This window comes from Rattus rattus, chromosome X (assembly GCF_011064425.1).
Source record: "Rattus rattus isolate New Zealand chromosome X, Rrattus_CSIRO_v1, whole genome shotgun sequence".
Classification (NCBI taxonomy): Eukaryota; Metazoa; Chordata; class Mammalia; order Rodentia; family Muridae; genus Rattus; species Rattus rattus.
The window spans coordinates 55302670-55328711 of NC_046172.1; the positions used below are offsets into that span (position 1 = coordinate 55302670).

General features: G+C 38.9%; 1 protein-coding gene and 1 pseudogene across 1 annotated transcript in view; one reads left to right on the plus strand and one right to left on the minus strand.

The window, feature by feature from the left end:
• Positions 1-7350: 7350 nt before the first annotated feature.
• On the minus strand, positions 7351-7946 carry LOC116887915 (annotated as a pseudogene).
• An 8042-nt stretch (positions 7947-15988) lies between these two features.
• The window catches only part of Heph (hephaestin), an 87184-nt gene continuing 77130 nt past the window's right edge, over positions 15989-26042 (plus strand). The window contains exons 1-5 of the mRNA XM_032889826.1: positions 15989-16186; positions 18209-18453; positions 21754-21966; positions 22543-22725; positions 23916-24170. Coding sequence (XP_032745717.1) covers positions 16020-16186; positions 18209-18453; positions 21754-21966; positions 22543-22725; positions 23916-24170 — 1063 coding nt within the window. The 5' untranslated portion in view covers positions 15989-16019. The remainder of the gene's footprint in view (positions 16187-18208; positions 18454-21753; positions 21967-22542; positions 22726-23915; positions 24171-26042) is intronic.

The following is a 26042-nucleotide window of genomic DNA, read 5'->3' on the forward strand; positions in this document are numbered from 1 at the left end:
ATTTCTAGTGTTGGGTGCCCACCTTCTACTTTGTTTGAGATGGGTTACCTGTGTCACTGCCACATATGCCAGGCAAACTGCTGCGAGCTCCTAAAGATTCCCTTATCTCGGGTTATGACCTCATCTCCTTGTAGCAGAACCAGGATTACAGATGTGTGCTACCAATTCAGTCTTTATATTGTTCTAGGTACCCAAGCTAATGCTCTCATACCTTTGCAACAAGTACTTTATCCATTAAGCCATCTTCCTAGCTCTAAAAAGTTTCTTTCTTACACATAGAAATAAAGAGAATGAAACAAAAGTTTCACATTCATTTTCCAGGTGGTTTTGGAGAAGGTAAAAATGAAATTAATTTATGAGGGCTGAAAAATCTAAATAATTGAAAGTGTAAAGTGAAAGTCATTCTTCCTGATACCATAATACACATATACCCATGAATCATAAGAATATTTTGATTAGAATATTTATAGAATAACATTTTCTTAAACTCACATATGGTTCATGCGTATAAAATATACATCTATGGATATCTGCATTTAAGCGTTCACCATGTTAGTTTACTTTTATCTCTTACTACATGGCAAACATTGTGCTAGTCTTTTTTTTTATTATTAACTTGGTATTTCTTATATACATTTGAATGTTATTCCCTTTCCGGTTTTCTGGCAAACATCCCCTCCCCTCCCCTTCCTTATGGGTGTTCCCCTCCAACCCTCCCCCATTGCTGCCCTCTCCCCAACAGTCTAGTTCACTGGGGGTTCAGTCTTAGCAGGACCAGGGCCCCCTTCCACTGGTGCTCTTACTAGGATATTCATTTTGCAACCCTCTGAGGTCAAGTCCAGGGTCAGTCCATGTATAGTCTTTGGGTAGTGGCTTAGTCCCTGGAAGCTCTGGTTGGTTGGCATTGCTGTACATATGGGTCTCGGCTCCTTCAAGCTCTTCCAGTTCTTTCTCTGATTCCTTCAACAGGGTCCTGTTCTCAGTTCAGTGGTTTCCTGCTGGCATCGCCTCTGTATTTGCTGTATTCTGGCTGTGTCTCTCAGGAGCCGATCTGCATTCACATTTGATCATCCGTCTTGAGTTTCATTTGTTCTAGGCATCTAGGGTAATTCAAGCATTTGGGCTAATAACCACTTATCAATGAGTACATACCATGTATGTCTTTCTGTGATTGGGTTAGCTCACTCAGGATGATAGTTTCAGTTCAACCATTTGCCTCAAATGAATTTCACAAAGTCATTGTTTTTGATAGCTGAGTAATATTCCATTGTGTAGATGTACCACATTTTCTGTATCCATTCCTCTGTTGAAGGGCATCTGGGTTCTTTCCAGCTTCTGGCTATTATAAATAAGGCTGCGATGAACATAGTGGAGCACGCGTCTTTTTTATATGTTGGGGGCATCTTTTGGGTATATGCCCAGGAGAGGTATAGCTGGATCCTCAGGCAGTTCAATGTCCAATTTTCTGAGGAACCTCCAGACTGATTTCCAGAATGGTTGTAGCAGTCTGCAACCCCACCAACAATGGAGGAGTGTTCCCCTTTCTCCACATCCTCGCCAGCATTTGCTGTCACCTGAGTTTTTGATCTTAGCCATTCTCACTGGTGTGAGGTGAAATCTCAGGGTTGTTTTGATTTGCATTTCCCTTATGACTAACGATGTTGAACATTTCTTTAGGTGTTTCTCAGCCATTCGGCATTCCTCAGCTGTGAATTCTCTGTTTAGCTCTGAACCCCATTTTTTAATAGGGTTATTTGCCTCCCTGCTGTCTAACTTCTTCAGTTCTTTGTATATTTTGGATATAAGCCCTCTATCTGTTGTAGGATTGGTAAAGATCTTTTCCCAATCTGTTGGTTGCCGTTTTGTCCTAACCACAGTGTCCTTTGCCTTACAGAAGCTTTGCAGTTTTATGAGATCCCATTTGTCGATTCTTGATCTTAGAGCATAAGCCATGGGTGTTTTGTTCAGGAAATTTTTTCCAGTGCCCATGTGTTCCAAATGCTTCCCTAGTTTTTCTTCTATTAGTTTGAGTGTATCTGGTTTGATGTGGAGGTCCTTGATCCACTTGGACTTAAGCTTTGTACAGGGTGATAAGCATGGATCGATCTGCATTCTTCTACATGTTGACCTCCAGTTGAACCATGTGCTAGTCTTTTAATAAACTTTTTTTTCCATTTTATTTTTATAGCCTGTTGTTCCAAGTGGCAGAAGAGACACTTGGAAAATTCAGGAACTTCACTAAAATCATACTTTTCAGAGAGAAGCAGAAAGCATTATCAGAAAGAAAAGCTGGACAGCAGAGGAAGGTCAGATGGTTGAGTTGGTCAGTTAGGGTCATTTAGAGAGCACAGGAGTCAGATGGGTATGTGGAAAGACATTGTAACAAGGGAGTGGGCAATGGGATGACTCTCAGAGACAGTCCATATAAATGAAATAGCTGGAGGAAATACATTTAAGCCTGTACAGTCACAGACAATAGGAGTAAATGTGGACTTAAGCATTTTGCTCTACTTAGAGGTGAGATGGCAGGGTGTGGACTTCCAAGTAACAGTCCATCATTAAGTAAGCAACATTAGCATCACTTGAGAGGCTGTTGGAAATGTGATATTTTCATGTCCCATCTAACACATCCAGATCCAAAAGTTTGCGTCTTCAAAATTCCTTAAGGAATTCTGATACATATTCCAATTTGAGACCCGACTTTTGTTTTCTTTTATTAGACATAATATATTTGCATTTTGCAACATGATAGTAATCTAATACATATATGCAAGAAACAATCAACATAAGGCAATAAGCATTCCCACTTTTTCAAATGTTAGTCATTTTTGTTTTGTAAACTTTTACTCTTCGAGTCATCTTTAAACGTATAATTTTCTGTAATCAAGCTGCCAAATATTGCTACAGAAAAACATACCTGAAGTGCTTGATATGAGATAAGGACAACTGACCCCAAGCCTGATTACCTGAATTTGATGCTTAGGATCAACCTAGTAGAAGGAAAGAACTGACTCACATCTATGAAATTGAATATATGCATACAGGCACACAGCACACAAGCACACAGGCACACACACACACACACACACACACACACGTGGTATAAAGCCCAGGAGGGGAAGGGCTTCCAGTCTTTTTCAGTTAAGTGGCTTCTTTTCTGGTAATCTTGATGTAGTTTCTTTTTTTTGTTCTCCATCTTTATTAAATTGGCTGTTTCTTATTTACATTTCAATTGTTCTTCCCTTTCCCTGTTTCCAGCTCAACATCCCCCTAACCCCTCCCCTCCCCTTCTATATGGGTGTTCCCCTCCCATCCTCCCCCATTACCCCCCCCCCCCACAATCACAGTTCACTGAGGGTTCAGTTCTTGGCAGGACCAAGGGCTTCCCCTTCCCCTGGTGTTCTTACTAGGCTATTCATTGATACCTATGCAGTTGGAGCCCAGGATCAGTCCATGTGTAGTCTTTGAGTGGTGGCTTAGTCCCTGGAAGCTCTGGTTGGTTGGCATTGTTGTTCATATGGGGTCTCAAGCCCTTCAGCTCTTTCAGTCCTTTCTCTGATTCCTTCAGCGGGTCTCGTTCTCAGTTCAGTGGTTTTTGCTGGCATTCACCTATGTATTTGCTGTATTCTGGCTGTGTCTCTCAGGAGAGATCTACATCTGGTTCCTGTCGGTCTGCACTTCTTTGCTTCATCCATCTTGTCTAATTGGGTGGCTGTATATGTATGGGCCACATGTGGGGCAGGCTCTGAATGGGTGTTCCTTCTGCCTCTGTTTTAAACTTTGCCTCCCTATTCCCTGGCAAAGGTATTCTTGTTCCCCTTTTAAAGAAGGAGTGAAGCATTCGCATTTTGGTCATCCTTCTTGAGTTTCATGTGTTCTGTGCATCTAGGGTAATTCAAGCATTTGGGCTAATAGCCACTTATCAATGAGTGCATACCATGTGTTTCTTCTGTGATTGGGTTACCTCACTCAGGATGATATTTTCCAGTTCCATCCATTTGCCTATGAATTTCATAAAGTCATTGTTTTTGATAGCTGAGTAATATTCCACTCTGTAGATGTACCACATTTTCTGTATTCATGCCTCTGTTGAAGGGCATCTGGGTTCTTTCCAGCTTCTGGCTATTATAAATAAGGCTGCTATGAACATAGTGGAGCATGTGTCTTTGTTATATGTTAGGGCATCTTTTGGGTATATGCCCAAGAGAGATATAACTGGGTCCTCAGGTAGTTCAATGTCCAATTTTCTGAGGAACCTCCAGACTGATTTCAGAATGGAAATCTTTTTTTATTATTATTATTAACTTGAGTATTTCTTATATACATTTGAGTGTTATTCCTTCCCAGTTTCGGGCAAACATCCCCCTAATCCCTCTCGCTCCCCTTCTTTATGGGTGTTCCCCTCCCCATTCTCCCCCCATTGCCGCTCTCCCCCCCAACAATCTAGTTCACTGGGGGTTCAGTCTTAGCAGGACCCAGGGCTTCCCCTTCCAATGGTGCTCTTACTAGAATATTCATTGCTACCTATGAGGTCAGAGTCCAGGGTCAGTCCATGTATAGTCTTTAGGTAGTGGCTTAGTCCCTGGAACAAACGAAACTCAAGACGGATGATCAAAATGTGAATGCTTCACTCCTTCTTTAAAAGGGGAACAAGAATACCCTTGGCAGGGAATAGAGAGGCAAAGATTAAAACAGAGACAGAAGGAACACCCATTCAGAGCCTGCCCCACATGTGGCCCATACATATACAGCCACCCAATTAGACAAGATGGATGAAGCAAAGAAGTGCAGGCCGACAGGAGCGGATGTAGATCTCTCCTGAGAGACACAACCAGAATACAGCAAATACAGAGGCGAATGCCAGCAGCAAACCACTGAACTGAGAACGGGACCCCGGTTGAAGGAATCAGAGAAAGAACTCGAAGCAATATTGACGTAGTTTCTTTTCTTCAATTTTTATTTACTCTTATGACTTTAACTATACCTACTTACTCTTTTCCTTCCCAAATTACCTAGAACAACTTCAGTTTTATTTGCTATAGATAGAGGATACTTACTATGATTTTCTTTGGAGAAAGTATTCTGTTGTCAAAGTTAATTTTAAAATATGGAAACCTATATAGGACAAACTAGATTATCAATCTTATCCACAAAGGAACCCTGCCATTTAAAATAATGAACAACCTGGCAAGAAATGCCAACTGGTGCAAAAGTAGAATTAATGTCAATGGAGCAACCATCTAATTTCTGATTTGATTTAAATTCAATTCTGCAATATGAAACACAACTTTGGCATAATTTGGGGAGCCAAGTACTATGACTAGACAGGTCATGGGCCAGCTAAATGTACATCACATTACACTAACTTGTCATGACTTATCATTATACTCATAGATTATTACATCTTCTCAACCTTCATCAGAGAAGCTTCTATTTGTAATAGATGGTGATTAACATAGAAACCCACAACATGTCAGGGTACTGAAAAAAAATATTGTGGAATGCTTATCCCTGAACACAACATTTATGCAATGTCCCCTACTCCCAAGACTTAGGAATCATTGTAAAATAGAGGCAGAGAGGTTGTAAGAATCACAGGTGGGTGATGACTACAAGAAAACTGTTTTCTGGACACTGCAAGACAGTTACACAAATGAACTCACAGTACAGAGACAGCGTGTACAAGGCCTACACAATATCAAGACACAAAATTCCAGATGGAAATGGGAGGTAAGTATGAAGTTTCACCCCTTGCTAAAGAGTTATTGTCAATTGATAGCTGCTAGGAGAGAGTTGGATTTCTTTTTAAGTGCAGTCCCCAGTGCATATATGGCAGTGCATGTATGGGCAGAAAAATTGGGACTTGATGGAGTTTAAAAATAACCAAGAAGAAAGAGTGGAGTGAGTTGGGAAGAATGTGTGGATCTGGGAGGAATAAGGAAAGGGGATGTATATGATTACAATACATTGTACAAAAACCAATCAAAGAACAAATAAAATGAAAACAAATGCATACAATGATTTTTAAAAATGTGGAAACCTAGTTATCTTCTAAATGCTACTGTTAAAAATTCCCCAGAGGTAAAATGACAAGTTAAGGATCACTGTGGCCTTTTCAGAAGCATAACCCAAATATAAAGCCAGAAATGGTGCAGCATGCTTTCTTTATTTGTGTCTTAGTTACTTTTCTATTGCTGTGGACAGACACCATGACCAAGGAAACATATAAGAAAACATTTAATTGAGGGCTTGTGTATAGCTTCAGAGGATTAGTCCATGATCATCATGATAGGGAGCAAATAGGCATGGAACTGAGGCAGTAGGTGAGAGCTTTTATACCCTGATCCACAAGCAGGATCTCTTTCCTAGAGGGAGGTTGGAGGAGGAAGGAGGGAAGGAGGGAGAGAAAGTAAGAGTGATAGACACACACGCGATGTGCCACACCACACACACACACACACAGAGACAGACAGACAGACAGAAGAAAAAAGACACACATCGAACACATACACACGTGTATGCGTACGTCTTGTGTGTGTGTGTGCGTGTGTGTGTGTGTGTGTGTGTGTGTGTGTGTGTGTGTGTGTGCTGGGCCAAGCATGGACTGTTGGAAACAAAGCCAGCTCCCAGAAACATGAAACATACCTCATCCAATAAGGCCACACATCCTAATTATTCCCATACAATCCACCAACTGGTGACCAAGCATTTGAATATATAAGCCTGTGGCTGCCATTCTTATTCAAACCACCAGAATTTACCATAAATTCATACTACTTTTATTAATAAAAAGTTATTACTTAGTATCATGTATCCTAGGCTAGCATCAAGCCAAAGACGACCTTGAACTTCTGATCTTTAGTCTGTGTCCTGTGGTATTGCAGCCATATTCCACTATGCTAAGTTTTCTTTGGTGGTGAAGATTGGTAAAAGGGCTTGGTGCACAGTTTTTAAATACTTTACCCACTAAGGTACATCACCAGCTCTAATCTTATATCTATAATAAAAATTAAGACAAACATTATTTCTGTCAGTTTACTGTGTGCCAGTCACCTTGTTCACGAATGTAATTTTACTCCTGGCAATATTCCTATAAAACACTGTTTCACAAAGGTAAAACTTATATTTGGAAAGATACTTTTCCAAGTTTCCATTATCTTGAAATGGCAAAACTGTGATTTCAGTCAAGGACACCAGGTACAGATTCCATACTCCTGGCAATGTATTTCAAATATTAATGCTTGTAAAAAAAAGTTTTGTAGCTCATAGCTCAAATTGTGTCTTTTGCTTTTATTTTGTTAACTTTTACTGCTGAAAAAACATGGATCGTATGTTTTTAGAGGGTGGGCTTCAGTGTTTAATGATAGCTTTACCAGATGTTGAACCAGGGCTTGCTCTCAGCTGCCCAAGAGAATACAGGTTTTTCAGGGAACAGTTGCTCACAAGAAAATGTGGTCCTTGGATGTTCCCCTCTGTGTATGGCTTGGCACTATTGCCTTCAAGGAAGAGAAGCCTGGAAGAGGCCTGCAGTTGCAGTACCCTCCTGAGTGGGGAGCCTACTTTCGCTTTCTGTACCTGCTCACTCTTGTGGGTACCATCACAGTAAGGGGGTCACCGAGTGGCCTTGCAGGTACATAGGGCCACTGTGCATGGCTTTTGGGCCTTGAACTTGAGTGAGGAAAGGTCACTGTGCTGGGAGAAGTGGGAGCCACCACAGAAGGCCTGATTCTTACTTTGGCCACATGCACATCACCTGTAGGTTTTCCAGCCACCAGCTCCAACGTGATGGGTGCTTTCTGTGCCACCACTCGCTTGGCTGGGTCTTTGGGGAACCATTGGACCAACCAAGATATTTCCCGCCTCTGACACATCTTTGACAAAGCAGGTAGGCAGATGTGATTTGGCAACAGAAAAATAGAATTAGTGGAGAAGGAAAGATGCTGGAAGCCCAGTCAGGGAAGAGAAAGACCACAGGCCAAAGGAGCATAGGAGCTATTTAAAAAAATAAAAAAAAAAGGTTGGGCAAAGGGTCAAAGAAAAGGCCCTGCAGATCTTGGCATCCACTTGGGCATTCGCTCTGAAAAAAAGACTGCCCCATGGGAACTTGTGGCGGAGGGGGATGGAGGGGAGGCTCAAGGTGGATCTTATAAGCTGTTACTATAGTTTGCAAAGTTATACTACATACAAACTATCTATTCTAAAAGATAAAATATATACTAAGTAACTCCTTACATTAAAGTTTGCCAAACTATGATCTGTACGCAGCTGCTTAAAACTATGTTGCAAGTGACTCCCAAGAAAAAAAGCACCAGAAATATGCAGGATTTGTGTGAGAGGTGTTAACCACTGACACTCACAGAGAAATTTGTGAATAAATATTACAAGCCCGGAAATCTTGTCTCGCTTGCCTTCTGTAGTCTTTACTGTGTTGACTTAAGAGCATCTATAATGACCTGCTTCTTGTTGTGCTTCATGAGTCAGAGCCCAGGCCTTATCCCTTCCCCTCCCTCCTTCCCTGTCATAAATGCCTTAGAGCCTGGACTTGGATCTCAGGTTAATGGGTTTGGTCTCACCTTCCCCTCTAGCCCAAGGTCCACATAAGAATGATGCAGGTAATCCTAGGTTCCTGCCGGAACCAATCCAGCCGCTGCTTAAGTGCTGCGTGTTGCCAAGGGTAGCTGAGGCTGGTAGCTCCTCCCTTCTCTTTACTGGTGCTTCTGCTTCACTTGGCCTACACTGCAATTCGCAGGGCAGCTCCTCAGCGGCTGACTATCCTTAAAACCCCTAGTTGTTTATGATTCAGACTTTGCCCCACCAGCTCAGTGGGGCTTTCTGTCTTATGAAAGTCCTCTTTCTTGGCCTCTACTCCAGGTGCTTCAGGTTCGGGGCAAAGGAAGTGTGTAAGCTGGAGTGAAGAAGACAGTCTGTTCTCAGTGGAGATCGCCCCAAGGCAAAGTAAGGACACTGGATAGTAGATTGTCATCTTACCTGCACCCTTCCTGAGTTTGAGGAGTCTGGTGAGTAGAAGTAGCCCCTATCAACAGGGCGTAGCGTATTCTTCACTCTTCTTTCCTTACATTTCTTTCTCAGCTGTTCTTATTACATAAAATACGCCTTCATAGAATCATAGACTAGTGATTTTTACAGAGATGAATGGGTTTGTATCCACCTGAAGACCTTCAAATGGAAAGGAACACAGTGAGGCAAAGCCCTAGGCCAAATCCAGCTGCGAATTATTGTCAAAGCCAGAAGAGGTTTTACTTAGTTCAGTAGCCCATCAATGCTTTTCACTGCCTTTTCTTTGCAGAAGGGATAGAAATGGCATTGGCTACAAAAAAAAAAAAATCCAGAGTACAGTTTAAATTTTAAGAGATCTTTGAGGCATCACTATTATCACTGTCATTATCAGCATTTCTACCACGGAGTTATACACCTTGTCCTCCTATTTCTTAACCCAGGCGGTTGGAATCTGCCCCTGCGCTTTGGCTGGCCACACCAAAGATGCATTTTCATCCCAGCTCAGCAAAGCCAACTAGCAAGTAACATAAACAGCCCACCTCCTTGTAATTCCTCCGGAGATCCTCGCCAGGATTTGGAAAACACCCGGATATTGTTAAAGAACCACCCCGGGTTTTGTACCAAACCGGCGGGAACAGGACATTCCAGTAGTTTAGTTTGTGGAAAAGAGGGCACCCAGCACTGTCCCCTCCCTCTTTCACTCACCCCAGTAATCCCCGCCAGACAGGAGCCCTAGATTTAATTCATGGGAAGAGCTTTGTAACCGTGTTTACTAAGTAAACAGGGCTGGCAGGCTCAGGCTGGGGTCTGCAGTTCAGCATTGATGGGACGCTGACATGAATTTGGAAGGAAGGAAGAAAAAGAAAGGAAAGGTTTTCTCTAACAAGGTAAGCTTTCTCTTTTGAAACAACCTCACTTGCCTTCCTATCCAAAATGCTTACTCAGTTGAGTTTAGAAAAGTCCAGGGCCACTGGGAGAAAAAGTAGGTGGACTTCAGAGTTGGAGGAAGTTTACTTAGGTGTACAGGGAAATAACAGGAGACAATAGACTGCCTTCCTTTTGTTCCTCCTCTAGCCAAAATGGCCCGAGTCACATTGGCCCCACTGTTTTCTCTGGAGTGAAAGACAACAGTCCATTTTGCTATCTACACGATCTGTTTGTCTTCTGACTCCTAGGTTGGGGAAGTTTTGCTGAGATCATGTAGTTGTAAATTCCATGAACAGGAGATCACAAGCCCTTAAATACAACTATGTTAGTTAGGTTTCATATTTTTCACACAAGGTAGGCACAGATTCAGTAAGTGCTAATTGATTCACATTAAAATATGGATTATTTTAAGAGTGTTTAGTGTTTCATGATCCAAACCTTTATTAAACATGGATTTGAATTCTGGCCTTGTTGGCTGCATGATTTTGAAGCAACCATTTCACCACCATGGTGGTAGTTTTCTTAAGTATCTCACAACGACACACACACACACACACACATAAAAGTAGTTTCTAAATGTTTTATAGACGTGTAAGAATAGAGTGGATTCAGTTTCTCATTACTGGGTGTCTGCTATATACTGAGCAAACTATTTGTATATTGCCTCAGATATTCATGATTTATTTGAGTCTCAAAACAGTCCTGTGAAAAGATCAGAATCCACATTTTGAGGATGAAAAAGAGAGGCTCACAGAAGTGAAAATAATTTACAGATACCTCTTACAGGTGAGATGGAATTTGAATGAGGGTCGTTAACATCAATTTGTTTTCTATCAACAATGACAAAAGTTCAGAAAGCAAGGAGCCAAACTGAGGGGCTGGAGGAAGGGCTTGCTCACTTAAGATAGACCAAATTCCTATCCGGTTTAGTGATTTTCTGTCTAAGACGAGCTTTGTAAAGCCAGTCTAGTTCACTAACACAGGACTAATGGGAGAGAGAGAGAAAAAAACCATTAATTTAATTTTTTATTTTTTTTTTTTTTTGCGACTTGCAAATTCTAGGGAAAACCTTCATGCAAATTTCCCTGATTCATAAGGATTGGGTCAGAGTACCAAAGTATGCCTAGAAAGTAACTGAAAGGAAGGAGGGGTTTGACTTCCTCCTTAGGTTGAAACAAGAAATCGGTGTACAGTAATTAAATTATAGTGAATTTCAAGTAGCCCCGAACTTGTCCTTACTCTGAATGGCTCTGCCTTTTTACTTCCTAAAGGGATTTCCTTTTTGCTTTTACCCAGCACTCATGCTCACCTTACTTATCTCGTTTTTTGTTTTCCTTTTTCCATACTAGTCCAATTTTTCTCTGCAGGCCCGCCAGCAAGAAATTTGTCATAGCCCTGATGACAAATTTACACAATGATTTCATGTCTTTATTCTCATTTGATCTTCATAAAGAACCATTGAGAGGCCCAAAGTATAGATTTTCACTATTTAAAAATTAGATTAGTCTCAGGAAGCTACATAATTCGCTCAGTGTCATGTGATGAATAAACAGTGAAGGCAGAAGTGGATTCTCTCTGTCTCTCTGTCTCTGTCTCTGTCTCTGTCTCTGTCTCTGTCTCTGTCTCTGTCTCTCTCTCTCTCTCTCTCTCTCTCTCTCTGTCATGAAATGTCCATGTGGTTCTAAAGGAAGTTTATGGGTTTTTTTCCTTTCCTCTGCCCTTAAAGTATATAATAAAAACCAAAGTAAACAACATCAATGACAACTTCAGTCTCAAGGCAGAAAGATAGGAAGTCAGTAATTTAAAGGAAGAAAAACTAGTACTTACAAGATGTGTGGTAAGTTACAGATACTATATCTTATTTAAACATAGACAGTACATATATATATATATATATATATATATAGAGAGAGAGAGAGAGAGAGAGAGAGAGAGAGAGAGAGAGAGAGAGAAGGTTATATAGTCCCCCCAGATTGGCTTTTAAGTTCTTGAACCTTCACCTCCATAAGTACTACTAGGATTATAGGTATGTGTCATCATAACTGCCCAAGGTCTGGCTTACATTAAACCAAGTTTCTTCCATGAACAGAATGTCAGCCTGAAATATATACATTTTATGCCAATATAAAAGTGCTTCTACATTTAGAATGTGTTACCAGGTATCAGAACATTAGAATACATACATGTCTGTAATTACCATAAAGTGATGTTTTGGGCTAGGAGTACTTTCTTTGTTTGTACTAGGACTTGGATTTGATTGCTAGGAACAAAGAAGGAAGAGAGAGAGAGAGGAAGAAAGAGAGAGAGAGAGAGAGAGAGAGAGAGAGAGAGAGAGAGAGAGAGAGAGAGAGAGAGAGAGAGAGGAGTAAACAAAACTAAGTTTGTGATAGTGGTTGGCTTTATATTTGAATCTATTTATTCAATATTAATAATAATAGTCACTGTTACTTTTCATAACTACCTTTTGTACATATGCAATTTTATCTGTGCTTTATACAGGTATAGATTGTTTATTTAATGTTCACAATAGCTCTATGAGACAGCGAATAGTGTTAGAGATGAAGATTCCAGTGAATCCAGGCTTCGTTTAAGAGGTATGAGTCCAAAGCCTCTGCCCTGCTTTTAAAACATGGAAATCCAGTCCATATCTTACATGACTACGAAAAATAAGGTCACAGATATGAAAAGTACATTGTAAAGTAAAACTGCTAGGTTCTTTATTCCTCAGATTTTTGGAACATTAGTCACCACTTCCAACTTTGAATGCTTGTTCATTCTACGCTAACAGTCTGTACTAAGTCTCTCCAGACATTTCTAAAATTATCATCTAAGACTGCAGTACTGGGGCTCTTACCTGGAATTGTTTTCTCTCTAGGTAAATAAGCTGAGGACACAGCTGCCTTGCTGGTACTTCTTTGAGAAGGAAGTTTGAATGAAGTCCAGTGTACACGCAGAAGTCCACTGAACGAAGGTCACTCCCTCCAGGTTGAGGGTCCTAAGGAATGGCTAAATGTGTTTCCAGGCATAGTATTGTGTGTAGTTACATGTGACTATACCTGTGTTTCACCAGTAAATGTGAGTATTGGCATCATGTGCGAGAAATGACTCTGAGGACTTTTTAAATACAAAATTTTTCAGTTCCACATGTCTGTGTTATAAAATTTCCTAACTTTTACCATGTCAATACTATAGCTTGGCTCTGTATGTTTCCATTGTTCCATGGATAAGAAATGGGGCAATCATTAACGAAAAGAAACTTGCCTGAAGTCACTATTTAAACTAGTGCTAGAAGCTCCTCTGCAGCTAACAGGTGGGGACATGAATGACTATTCATTCCTTTCACTTTAACAGTGGATGTTGTGGCCTGCCTACTAGGCCCCCTGCTCCGCATCTGCTAATAGATATATGGTCACCTGTATTCCGTGACAGCCACTCTCAAGAATTTTATAGTACAATGTAGTTAGTGAAGGCAATTTCAGGAGACTGCAATTTCCTAGACTGCAAGATACATTAACAAACTGTAGCTAAGAGAAAGAAAAAAAAGGCAGACAAGCAAGCCAGCAGGAACGGTCTCCTGTGCTCCAAACATTGGTATTACTAAGGTCCTGTTAAGGAACTTTTTCTGATTTATTCCTCCAAGGCTGATACTAAACTTATGTTCCACGTGAGTTTAACATAGCTGTTAAATAATAACCAGCTTATATAACCAATCAGTGGGGAGACAGGTTTCTGCATGAACTTGCTTCCCCACCCCCAAAGACATGCCTATCTTTACACCTAGGGCTTTCTGCCAGTCATAATATGGAGGCTGGTGATTAATATTTACATGATTGCTGTTATGGAAAAGCCTGAGAGCTCAGATTTAAAAAGTCTTTAAGTTTGATTTTAATCATAGTTTAAGTGTCTGGGCCTACTTAGCATAAATACCTGTGCCCTTCTTAGCTACCTGTGAATCTGTGCATTCCTTTTAATATTTTGTGATAGTAGGGCTTGGATTAATTAATCGACTAACTAATTGATTTTAAAAAGTTTCTTTTCTTTATGTAGCCCAGGATGGGCTTGAATATATAAACCTCCTGCCTCAATTCCTTTGTCTCAACCTCTTGAGTACTGAAATTAGTGGTTCACCACCACACCCAGGAAACTGAATTTCTAGTTTGGAGTAATAGTCCATATTACTTATGCTTTGAGTTGAATATTTAATGAAACAGGTTGTTTAATGCACTGAACATGGTGTTTTGCCTTTAGTCACATCTCACTGAAACATAGTTATTATCAAGGTTATCTCCTTGTATGATTATCTCTCTGTTTCTAAAGTAAACATAGCCACATGCAATTGCATATTTTAGAATGTATGCAGTTTTTCTAGCTGTACCTATGCCTGTGAGCATATGCAGGGTTCCCCAGCATATACATGTGAGTGTGCAAATGCATTTTTGTGCCCACATACATCTCAGGTGCTGGAATATATTTCCTGGAATTAAATTTCAACTCTAATTTCTGTTAACTAAGATGGCCTTGGGCAAATTGCTTTACATCTGTTTTCAATTCCTCCACTAGACCATGGGGAATAATGGCATCTACTTCATAGGGTGGTTGCAAGGCTTAAAATTTTGATTTGTATTAGATGGTTAGAATGATCCCACCATAGACACAATGAATATCTATTTACTGTTGTTGTTATTCCAAAGGTGGCTGTGTCTCGATGTTGACAATGTGATTGCATGTGGATGTAAATATGTGGTTTTAAGTAAACTCATGTGTGCCCATATGAACGTTTATGTTTATTGTTCTGGTCACTATGTATGGTATGACTTAGTACCTTCTGCCCAGGTTCAAGAATTCTAATCTTCTTGCTTAAAACATTGAAGTAAGAGGATAGAAAGCTGAGTATGGCAGTGAATCATGATGGAACCAGGGAAGTGAGTTTATGTACAGAATTGGGAACCAGGGGAGAATCTAAGATGTTCAAACAACTTCCCTCACACACTTTCATTTCTTTTTTCTCTATTTTTTTATCATTTTAAAGCCAAAAATGAAACATTTACAAAATGTCTGTAAATTCTATATTGCGCAGCATATTTTCAGAAACTGAATTCATCCAAATAAATAGAATACAGATAAAAGAACAGAACATGGCCTCTTCCCTTCCTAGTCACTGATCTTTGCCTCAGGGTGAAAATTATCTTCATTTTTTTTATAGTGTTAAGGATGGAACCCAAGAACTAATGTACAGTGTATAGTATACAACTGAGCTGTTTTTACTTCTCTCCTTAATTTTAACAGAACAGATTGACTTTCTGTAATTTGCCCTTTACCTGAATGAAATCATCCAATGTATATGCTTTTGTATTTTTCTTTAGGGTTGCCTTTACCAATCTGACCATTGTGTTGTGCATAGTCTCAGCTTGTTCATTAGTACTGCCTTTTTGAATTCCATTGCGTAAATTAAATGCAATTTACTCAACCATTTCAATATTGATTGACATTTTGGCTGTATTCATTTTGGGTCTATGAATATTCCAGCAAATGTCCTTTGATGTTTTCCTCACATGTTTCTAAATATGATTTATTGATTATGGGAAGTAGCAGCTATGAGTCATTTTTTGCTTAAGGGAAAATAGACAAAGGAAGAATTACTAAGTTCATTAAGATACCAAGTCAGTCAGTATGGGCTAATCATCATTCTGATGACTGTTTCCTGGTTTGAGGGTCAGAGTTCGTTCTTTCTTCCATACTGCTGAAAGAACAGAATTCAGGTTTCTCTTCTGAAGGAAGCAATACATGAATAGTAGTACGGGTGAATTTTTAACTTTGTTCTCTAACAGCCTATATATATAGAGGCCACTGGATATTTGTTGGCCTGAATGGAATCTAGTGAGGTTATAATACAGAACAACAATGGCAACAGCAACAAAATCTTGGAGTTAATTGGGTTTGCTTTTCAGCCATTTCCTGTTTCTTGCTGCTATAGTTTTTCCAGACACATACAAAATTCCTTTGTTCTCTTTTTTATCTTTTGTTTCCTTCAAACCAGCAGATACCATTCCCTGTTTCTCAAAGTACTGTGGGCCATGAAGGCAGGCCATCTTCTCTGGGCTTTACTGTTGATGCACTCCTTGTGTTCTCTACCAACTGACGGGGCCATTCGAAACTACTACCTGGGCATCCAGGATATACAGTGGAACTATGCTCCCAAAGGAAGAAATGTCATCACAAATCAGACTCTGAACAATGACACGTAGGTTTCCTCTCATGTATTATTAGAGGTAGAGAAGAAAAAGAACATTCTTGCAGTTCAAGAGCTAGTCTTTTGGGGGTCCTTTCTTAGGATATCATAGCATCCAGTTTCCAGTCTCTTTGGACCACACATGCAACAAAAGGTTCATGGAAACAATGTTGACTCAGCATCCAACATTCCATTCCAAGTTTTATTTTTCAGCAATGAAGCACCTTAGCATTTTTAGATTCCTAATGATAAGTATATATTTCTTTGCATCTAAGATGGGATTCATATGCCAACCTATCAACAGCTGTTTGGTTTATTTTTAATGAAAGATATATAATATTTATAAGACATGTATAGTGAAATTGTGCTTTGGTACCCTGGTAGAACTACCCAAATTCTAGATATGTGAAAAAGTCTTACAAGCAAGGAAATGACAGTAACAGATAACTTGTAGATAAGAGCTCTAGGAGAGATGCCATACTCTATATCTACAAATATGTCATCTAATTCCTGAAATATCTATAGGAAGTATGAATATCATCAATATTGTGATATGAAGATAGAACCTAGGATCTTGTACACTTTACCACTGAGCAACATAAACATAAGCTGCCTTGATTTCATAGATGAGAAAACAGGCTCATGAAAGTCAAGTGACTATAGCTAGTAAATGGAGGAGCTGGTGGGGGGTCAAATATCTGTAAAGTGGATGTGTACTTGATTCTGTTTTTAACCATTGTACCCCTCACATTAAAGTTACCTCTCTTCTCTTCTCTTCTCTTCTCTTCTCTTCTCTTCTCTTCTCTTCTCTTCTCTTCTCTTCTCTTCTCTTCTCTTCTCTTCCACTATAGTCTCTAATCCTCTGTTCAACCTTCCATCTCTCTCTTTTTCCCTCTCATCCTATCTTTTCATTTCTTACTTTCTGAGACAAAGTCTTATTTATACTCTTGGACAGGCTATTCTGAATTTCACTATGTAACTCTTGCTATATTTGAACTCATGCTCCAGCCTGCCTAACAATAGAAAGGTTTAACATTTCTTGACCTTAGAAACTGGTTAATGCTTCACCAAAAGTTAAGAGAAAATGAGTGAGTGTATTATAGCATCTTTTGCAGTGGTGGTTCATTTATCTCTCCAAAGCCCAAAGTTTACCGTCTTAAAGTATTAACAACTTTGGTTTTCTCTTTCTGTTTTCATAGTCCTAGTATAAAACTTAAAACCTCATATATTGTAGGAAAGTGTTCTCTAACACTGAGATGTATGGTTAGCATAAGCTGTTTTTTGATACAAACTATTCATTCAGCTTTGAAGTCAAAACTCTTCTATTAATCTTTCTCTGAAAGAATAAAAAACAATTACTCACCTTAATGATTTCAAGTAATAGCATTGAACTTTGGTAATTTTCTAGGTGCTATCGTAAAGATTCCTGAAGTTTTAGTTTACTTCTTCTTTCTCATGGTTCTAAGAATCAAATCCAAGACCATATTCACATGCACTTTAGCACCAAGACCTAAAACATAAAATTCTTTTTGTCACAACAACTTTCAAGGTCAAATCCTGTGATTACCTTCATTTGGAAGACAGTGAGATTGTATACCTTGAAGTTACTTGGAAGATGGTGAAATTATGTATGTAGAAGTTAAAGCAGCTTGTCCAATGTTTCAAAAATCTATAAAGGAGTAGATGACATTTAATTCAATGTGGCCTGGCTCAAAGCCTGTGGTCATGATCACTGTGATCATTTGTTCTCCATATATAGCAGCGTGATGCTAAAAGTTACCTGAATGAGGAATTGACCATTTAAAAAGTTGTTATACTGCTGGTTATCTCTTTGTCACTATATATTTGTTTGCACTATGTAAGAGTGACTCTTTGGATGTTAAAAGTTGGTGAAATTTCAGCAATTTTGCATGCTTCAACTTTCTCCTTCACATTACATTTCCACAAGTGCAATTGTTAGCATTCTCTGGGGAAGAAACTTCCAGTTGTTTGAAGATGGTAGAGAGGTTGTAATTCTGCCTTGTATTTTCTCAGAGTGGCTTCCAGCTTCCTAAAGTCTGGCAAAAACAGGATAGGGGGTACTTACAAGAAGACTGTCTATAAGGAATACAGCGATGGCACATACACCAATGAAATAGCCAAGCCTGCCTGGTTGGGCTTCCTAGGACCACTGTTAAAGGCTGAGATGGGGGATGTCATCCTGATCCACCTGAAGAATTTTGCCAGCCGGCCGTATACCATTCACCCTCACGGTGTTTTCTATGAGAAGGACTCAGAAGGTAAAGCAATGCACCTTTTCTTCCTTCTATTTCTACACAGTATTGCTTTTCCTTTATGGCGATCTGAAAAGGAAGAGCTTGGAACAAGCGTTACCCCTCTCGACATTTTCTTAGTCTTTTGAACAGAACCTCGTTCTGTGCTTGAGGATAATTTAGAACTCATGATTCTCCTTCCTAGGTCTCCTGAGTGCTTGGATACTATCATACCCAATCCAAAATGGCTCTTTTCTTTTTCTTTCTGTCCTGTCCTGCCCTGCCCTGCGTGTCTGTCCTGTCCTGTCCTGTCCTGTCCTGTCCTGTCTGTCCTGTCCTCCTGTCCTCCCCCCTCCCTCCCCCCTCCCCTCTCCTCCTCTCCTCTCCTCTCTTCTCTCCTCTCCTTCGGTCCTTCCTCCTTCCTTCCTTCCTTCCTTCCTTCCTTCCTTCCTTCCTTCCTTCCTTCCTTCCTTTGCCAACATTGAAGCAAGCTTTATTAAATACTGTCCAAGACCATGGAGACTGGCCAGGGATTCCTAGATTATTTTTCCAAATTACATTAGTTAGGGGTTTATAAAGACAAAACCCACAAGGCTATGTACTTTCTGCATTCATCCAATCATGGGCAAACCTACATCCAGACGTGCTTCCCGCCTATGTATCTGTCTTCTATGTGTGATCAAGCATACATCCTGTGCAATTGGTGAAACCGGGTAGCTTTTTTTCTTACTTACTGATTTACCATAACAAAACTTTTCTCAGAGTAAACATAGTTATGCACTAATATCAGTGCTGTTTACATCCATTGTGTGATTTGGAGAAGTTGCACATCTCTGTGCTCCAGATGCTATCTCAGAAATATGGAAACAGTTCCTTTTTTATTATTACAAGGAACTAATAGTAATTCTTCTGAGCATTTGAATATGCTTTTGAGAGAAAAGTTCTATAAAAGCAATGGAATGCTATTCTGAATCCACAGCCTTCTAGAAAGTCTATTTTTTTTAAAAAAAAAAAAAGGGTATTCAGTGTATTCTTTACCATCTCCTAACATTTGCAGCACAATGGCCTAAAACAAATATTGTAGTTAGTGAGAGAATTAAGTTGGGAAGTCAGAAGCTCTTGAGATGAAGATGCAGAGAAAAGGAACCCTTTTATACTCTTGAAAGGAAGGTAAATTATTATAGCCATTACATATAGTTATATGTAATTCCTACAACTAGAACTATGTTACTGCCCAGAAATCCTATTTCTAGGTATAAATCCAAAGAAAATTATATCAACATGTTTAAGAGACATGTAATCTCATGATTATTATAGCACTATTCACAATAGTTATGTTATATAATTATCTTAAATGTCCATCTACAGATGAATAGACAAAAAATGGTAAGGATATGGGGAGTAGATTTGCAAGGCTCTGCTGTATCCCATCCCCAGGACTGCAATATATTGCATTAACATATACATATATACATTAATATATTATGATACATTAATTGACCTTAGGATAAAAGAGAAATTGTTTTATGACAACATGGAGTGATCTAGAAGGACACCATGTTAAGTGATCTAAAACAGCTATAGAAATATAAATGCCATATGATTCCTTTATGTATGGAATCTAAAATAGTTGTTATCAGAGACATTAAGAATAACAGTTATCAGAGGCTGGGGCAAAGAAAGGATAAGAGTGGGGAGAGATTACTCAAAATTCAATGTCACAGATAAGAAGAATAAACTTTGGTGTTCTATGGCATGCTAGGGTAGCATATATATCTAAAACACTTTGGAAATTATAACAAAGTAAATATTACTATGGTGATACGTGTGTGTGATTTTCACACTTAGGAGGAAGAGGCTGTTAGGATAATGAGTTCCCTATATCAAACCATCAAACACCTCCTTTTAGTAAGTCAAAATTGTTAGAAGCAATAATCTTAAATGTAAAGAAATAAAAGTACTTTCATTTTTATTTTCTCTACAAGGAGAAAGTAAGCCCACTGATCATTAAATTGATTTTAAGTTAAAACTCTTTGATTGTCGGCTGTATGTATTTCAAGGTGAGTGTTTGAAAAGTAGGAGTCCCTATACCCTTAGACTGGGTCTCCTTATATACCCAGGCTGGTATCTTAACTGGAGATCCTCCAACTTCTGAGTGTTAATAGAACTGTACTGTCATGATTTTTTCTGAATATAGCTCTTCCCAAGTGATTTCTATTTTCATCAGAATTCTTTTATTTATTTTAATTTTACTTAATTTTATGTTTTAAAAAATAAATTATCAAATTCATCTCTTACCACTCATCCCCTCTCCTCCAATACCTTCCCTATCCTCACATTGCTATTCCTTCTTCCCAACTTCATGCACTCTATTCTTAAAGTCAACTCAGTACTCCACTTAGTGCTGCAGTATGTGCATGGATAGAGTGCCATTAACTGGAGCATCAGTAGCCTCTTAGAGGCCACATTCTGAAGAAAATAGACTCTCCTTTCTCAGAAGCCATCATTTGCCATTAGCTCTTCAAATAAGGGTAGAACTTCATGATTATCCTTCATTCCATCCGTGCTTGCATTTTGCTTGGCTTGTTCTTTTGTGGATCTTATACATGCAATTTCTACTACTGTGAATTCATGTGTGCAACTGCCTTCGGATGCCCAGAAAACATCTTTAAAGCCAACAAAGAAGGTTCTTCAGTAGTATGTGGCCATCAATACAGAGACCTAAAACTGATCAATATGCAGAAAATTAGGAACTGAGGGGTGCTCAGATCTAATTGGGACATCTATACTGTCTCCCATCCCCCAGAGCTTATGAGTCAATGAAGAAGAGGGTACAAAATGATTGTAGGATCCAAAGGTAATATGATGTTCAGTGGTTTGTTTTCTTTTTTGCCCATTGTTGATGCTAGAACTGAGGTGAGAAACACTGTAGTATTGAACCTGTGAATGTAACGTTCCACAAGACTTAAGTATCCGACATATCTCTTAAATATTTTTATATTTTCTAACATAATTTAATTTTTTATTCTTGTTTATGTGTATATGGTGTGTGTGTGTGTGTACGTGTGTGTGTGTGTGTGTGTGTGTGTGTGTGTGTGTGTGTGTGTGTGTGTGTGTGAATGTCTAATATACATGTTGATAAATAACTTTGTGGAGATAGTTGATTTCTTCTGGCTTTACATGGATCCTAGGGATTGAATTCAGGTCACCAGGCTTGTCAGTAAGTACCTTTACCCACTCAGTGATCTTACTGACTCGTGTCTTCTTTTTTATCTATATCTGCTATCCTCCTACCTGGTATTAGACATGGACATTTTTATTTTGTAGGCTCACTATACCCAGATGGATCTTCTGGTTATCTGAAAGCTGATGATTCTGTTCCCCCTGGGGGAAGCCATGTCTACAACTGGAGTATTCCAGAAGGTCATGCACCCACTGAAGCAGACCCAGCCTGCCTCACCTGGATTTACCACTCTCATGTAGATGCTCCACGAGACATTGCAACTGGTCTCATTGGACCTCTTATCACCTGTAAAAGAGGTACTTACTCACACAACAAGCCATAAGATACAATTTGGGGCATCTCTGGGAAGCAGTGAGATATTTGAATTAAAATCGTATTGAGTAGCAACCTGAGCGATAGCTATTTATTAGCCTGCCAAACTCTCTTTCCACTGTTGTGTAGATTTCATTGTCTTTATAAAAACACTCCCCAAACCTTCCCACTACTTTTCTGTTGTTCCTTATTTTATTTTTAAAATTCAAGTTAGTGATGATGGCAGCCAGGACATATTTGAGTAAGTTAAGTGATAAGAACTTAGGAACGGACTTGGCTGATGGATGTATAATGGTATTCTCAAGGATTAGTCATGTTTGAAGATCATGGGATTGCAGGTTGAAGGTACAGACAAGGGTGATAGGAGGAAATTATTTTAGGACATGTATTTCCCTCATTTATGTAATAGGTTCACCTGGCAAACTTGAAAATGAAAGGTAGCATCAGAAACCTTTTCTGTTGTTGCCAGATATATAAGCTCCTATCCTCTCTCTTCCTATTTTTTCTTATGAGAAACACTTGTAGCCTATTATCAAAGATCATTTTTTATGCTTGTCCAGGGACTCTGGATGGTAACTCCCCACCTCAGAGGAAGGATGTGGACCATAATTTCTTCCTCCTCTTCAGTGTGATAGATGAGAACCTTAGCTGGCACCTTGATGACAACATTGCCACTTACTGCTCAGACCCTGCCTCAGTGGACAAAGAAGATGGAGCATTTCAAGACAGCAATAGGATGCATGGTGAGCTAGGAGGAAGTGACTGCATTGTGAAAATGAAGGCTCTTCTGGAGATTTTCCACTAGGCATAGTATTTGTTGTGCTCATTCACAAAGACGAAGAGTAGGTGGAAAGACCAAGGGCACGTTACCTTTCTGTTTTGTCTGGAAATATTGAGGCTCATAACATTTTGAATCGAAAAATAGCTCAACTCGAATCTCACTTCTTATCTCTCCAGTTATAGGCTCTGCACTGGCCGTTAAGGCTATCTTTCTCATAGTGTAAAATAGCCAAGATTATTGATTACGAATCATATCCAGTATATTTAGTCACTGAATGAGTTGTACACTCATAAATAATCAATATTGCCTTGGTTTTAAAAGAATGCAAGATAGCAGAATTATCTACTTTCTGGAGAAATTGACCATTTTCCTGATGTTGTACTTTTGGTTTATATTTATTTATTTTTTTAAATTGGGGAGTGCACGAATACAGTCCCATTACTACAAATTATGTAGAGTTTCACATATTTGGGGTCAGCACATCCAGAGCTCAATGGATAATTGGCTTATACTAGAAAAGAATTGATTATATTAATTAAATTAAAGATAAAAGTACAGAACCCCAAGTCTTGAGCAGAGAATTGATTTTAGGAATAGGTATATCCTGACATTGTTTTTGCTAGGTTATAGGAATGCATCCAAAGTGAAAAAAAGGAGCTGAAATTTTAGTGGCAAGATATAAAAGATAGATTGGGTAGTTTAAATTTATCTTGGGTTTTTATAAAAATGGATTACAGTAGCCATGATAGTCGGGTAACGTAACGCTCATACTGTGGTAGCTTCAGAATGAAACTAGCCAGAAAGGAAAGAATGGCTGGGAAAACATTTCACAGAGCTTCTTCAGATGGCTGGATTTGGAATATTGATTTTATTACCTGATAAATGTGTAGTTCTTAAGTATAAGTAATTCAGAAGTTCTTAGAAGAACCTTCACTTCTTTATGTCTTAGTTTTCTCAGTTTTTTAATACAACCAATGGTATTTGCCTACTAATTTTAGTCATTCATAATGTTTAAATGAAATAGAGCATATGTTCAGTATAGTGTACTTTTTAGAACTTCATTTGAACGCTATCCACTCTTACTGTCAGATGGTAAGGTTTTTTTCCCCATTTATCCGTCATTTCCTAATTTCGGATTTTGTTTTTCTGCAGCAATCAATGGCTTTGTTTTTGGGAACTTACCCGAGTTGAGCATGTGTGCGCAGAAGCATGTGGCCTGGCACTTGTTTGGCATGGGCAATGAGATAGATGTCCATACAGTTTTCTTCCATGGACAGATGCTGAGTATCCGTGGACACCGCACTGATGTTGCTCACATTTTTCCAGCCACCTTTGTGACTGCTGAGATGGTGCCCCAGAAGTCTGGAACCTGGTTAATTAGCTGTGAGGTGAACAGTCACTTGAAAAGTAAGACCTACCATTTTCACTCTTGGAAAAGATGAGGGAAGTGTCATTAATGGTCAGTAGGAAGCACGGCTTCTAGTTCAGAGCCATCTATCTAATAGGTCTTTTAGTATTCTTGGTGTAAATAACTAAACTGAAGTGAGATATTTAGGTTATTTCTTTCCTCTGCCATTAACATGCTGGGTAAATTTAGAAAAAAAAATGAGTTTAACCTTCCAGATAAAATTTCACAAAAAAATACCTAGGAATGAATAGGCAGAGTTTTAAACTTCATTTTTTTCTGAGAAGGTTAAGGGATAGGTTTCAGAAATATTTTCAGTTAGTTGAATATAGATTGAAAGGAGAATAAGGAAATCATTGTATAGTGTCATTGAGTAGTGACCCCATAGTAAGGCTACTGTAGCATTTGGTCTGGAAGACTTTGGAGAAAGAAAGTGGTTAATGTAATATCATAGCATCTTGAGGGTTATCCTCGGAAAGAAAAGATATAAAAGAAAATGGAAAGAACACTAGATAAGTGATTTTTGAATTTTGAGGTTTAATGAAATATTCACTATACACCAATGGGCAAGTGTCTTTCTAATTTTATACTTCATCTAAATAGTCTGTGGATAGCTTAGTTCATACTTTCTAAAATTACTCGATATATTATGAATTATGAGGGTATTGGGAAAGTCTCATATGACTATGTAACACTGGGTGAGAACAGGAGGGGATCTGTATATACTGGTATACTTAGGTAGCTGGATTGATATACATGCTCCAGTGACTGAAGTCTGCCTTTGGCATCATAGGTGCTTGGGAAAGGGGCAAGATGTTTACTGGGGTTAGGGATGCAACATAATAGTAGAGCAAGCAAGAACATTGGATTCAAGACAGCATGACTTCACATCCTGGCTCTGTCACTTTGGGAAATCTTAAGGATGGCAATAATGGTTTTTACCTCAAAAAGTTTTATTGAAATTTCAGAAATATTAAGCTTAAAATTTCTAAGGGAGTAATGTGTCAGAAAAAAAAATGAGCACTTGACTTCTGTAACTAAAGGTAAGTTCTTAAGTATAATGTTTTCTGCCAATTATAGCTACATAATTTTGGAAAGTTACATAACCTCTTTGATTTTTATCTTTCTCCATCTTGAAGGAGGGCAGTAAAAGTGTTTCATAGGTATGTGGAAATTTAGATGAAGACAGAATGGACACTTGGCACAATATTTGATATATGTGTTCATCAGAAATTAATACTCCTTAAAGTAAAATAAAATGAACAAAACAAATATTTCTGTGTTACCTTATACTAGGGTGGAATATACGGGTGGAAAGTCCCTTAGGAGTCTTTTTTTTTTTTTCTTTTTTTCGAGCTGGGGACCAACCAGGCCTTGGCGCTTTAGGCAAGCGCCTACCACTGAGCTAAATCCCCAACCCCTCCTTAGGAGTTTTTAAGACAAAAAAAAGTTACTGGAGCTGAGCAGCATGCATATATTATCAAGGAGATATAGATATATAAAATCTGTTATTATTATGTTTCAATGTACTATTAGCCATATTTGGAGAATATCTACAAACTAAATTTTCTGAAAATTACAGATATAAAGCATTATCTCCATTTATGGGAAGTGGCTCATTATTTTCTTTGCTTCTCAGTTTATATATAATGTAGGCTTCTTTTAAACTTGATGCACATTCCTCCTGAGGTAGACATCTCATTGTGCTCAGATTGAGGTCTTACCTAAGGTCTCACAGATATTGATACATATTTGGCTTAAACTTAGGTCTCCTGACTCAAGATTCTATGCTGGTGCTGCCATATAGATGTTTTCAAAGACATGAATGAGATCTAGTAAATGTGTCAGTGATTGCCTGGGCTCACTCTATTAGC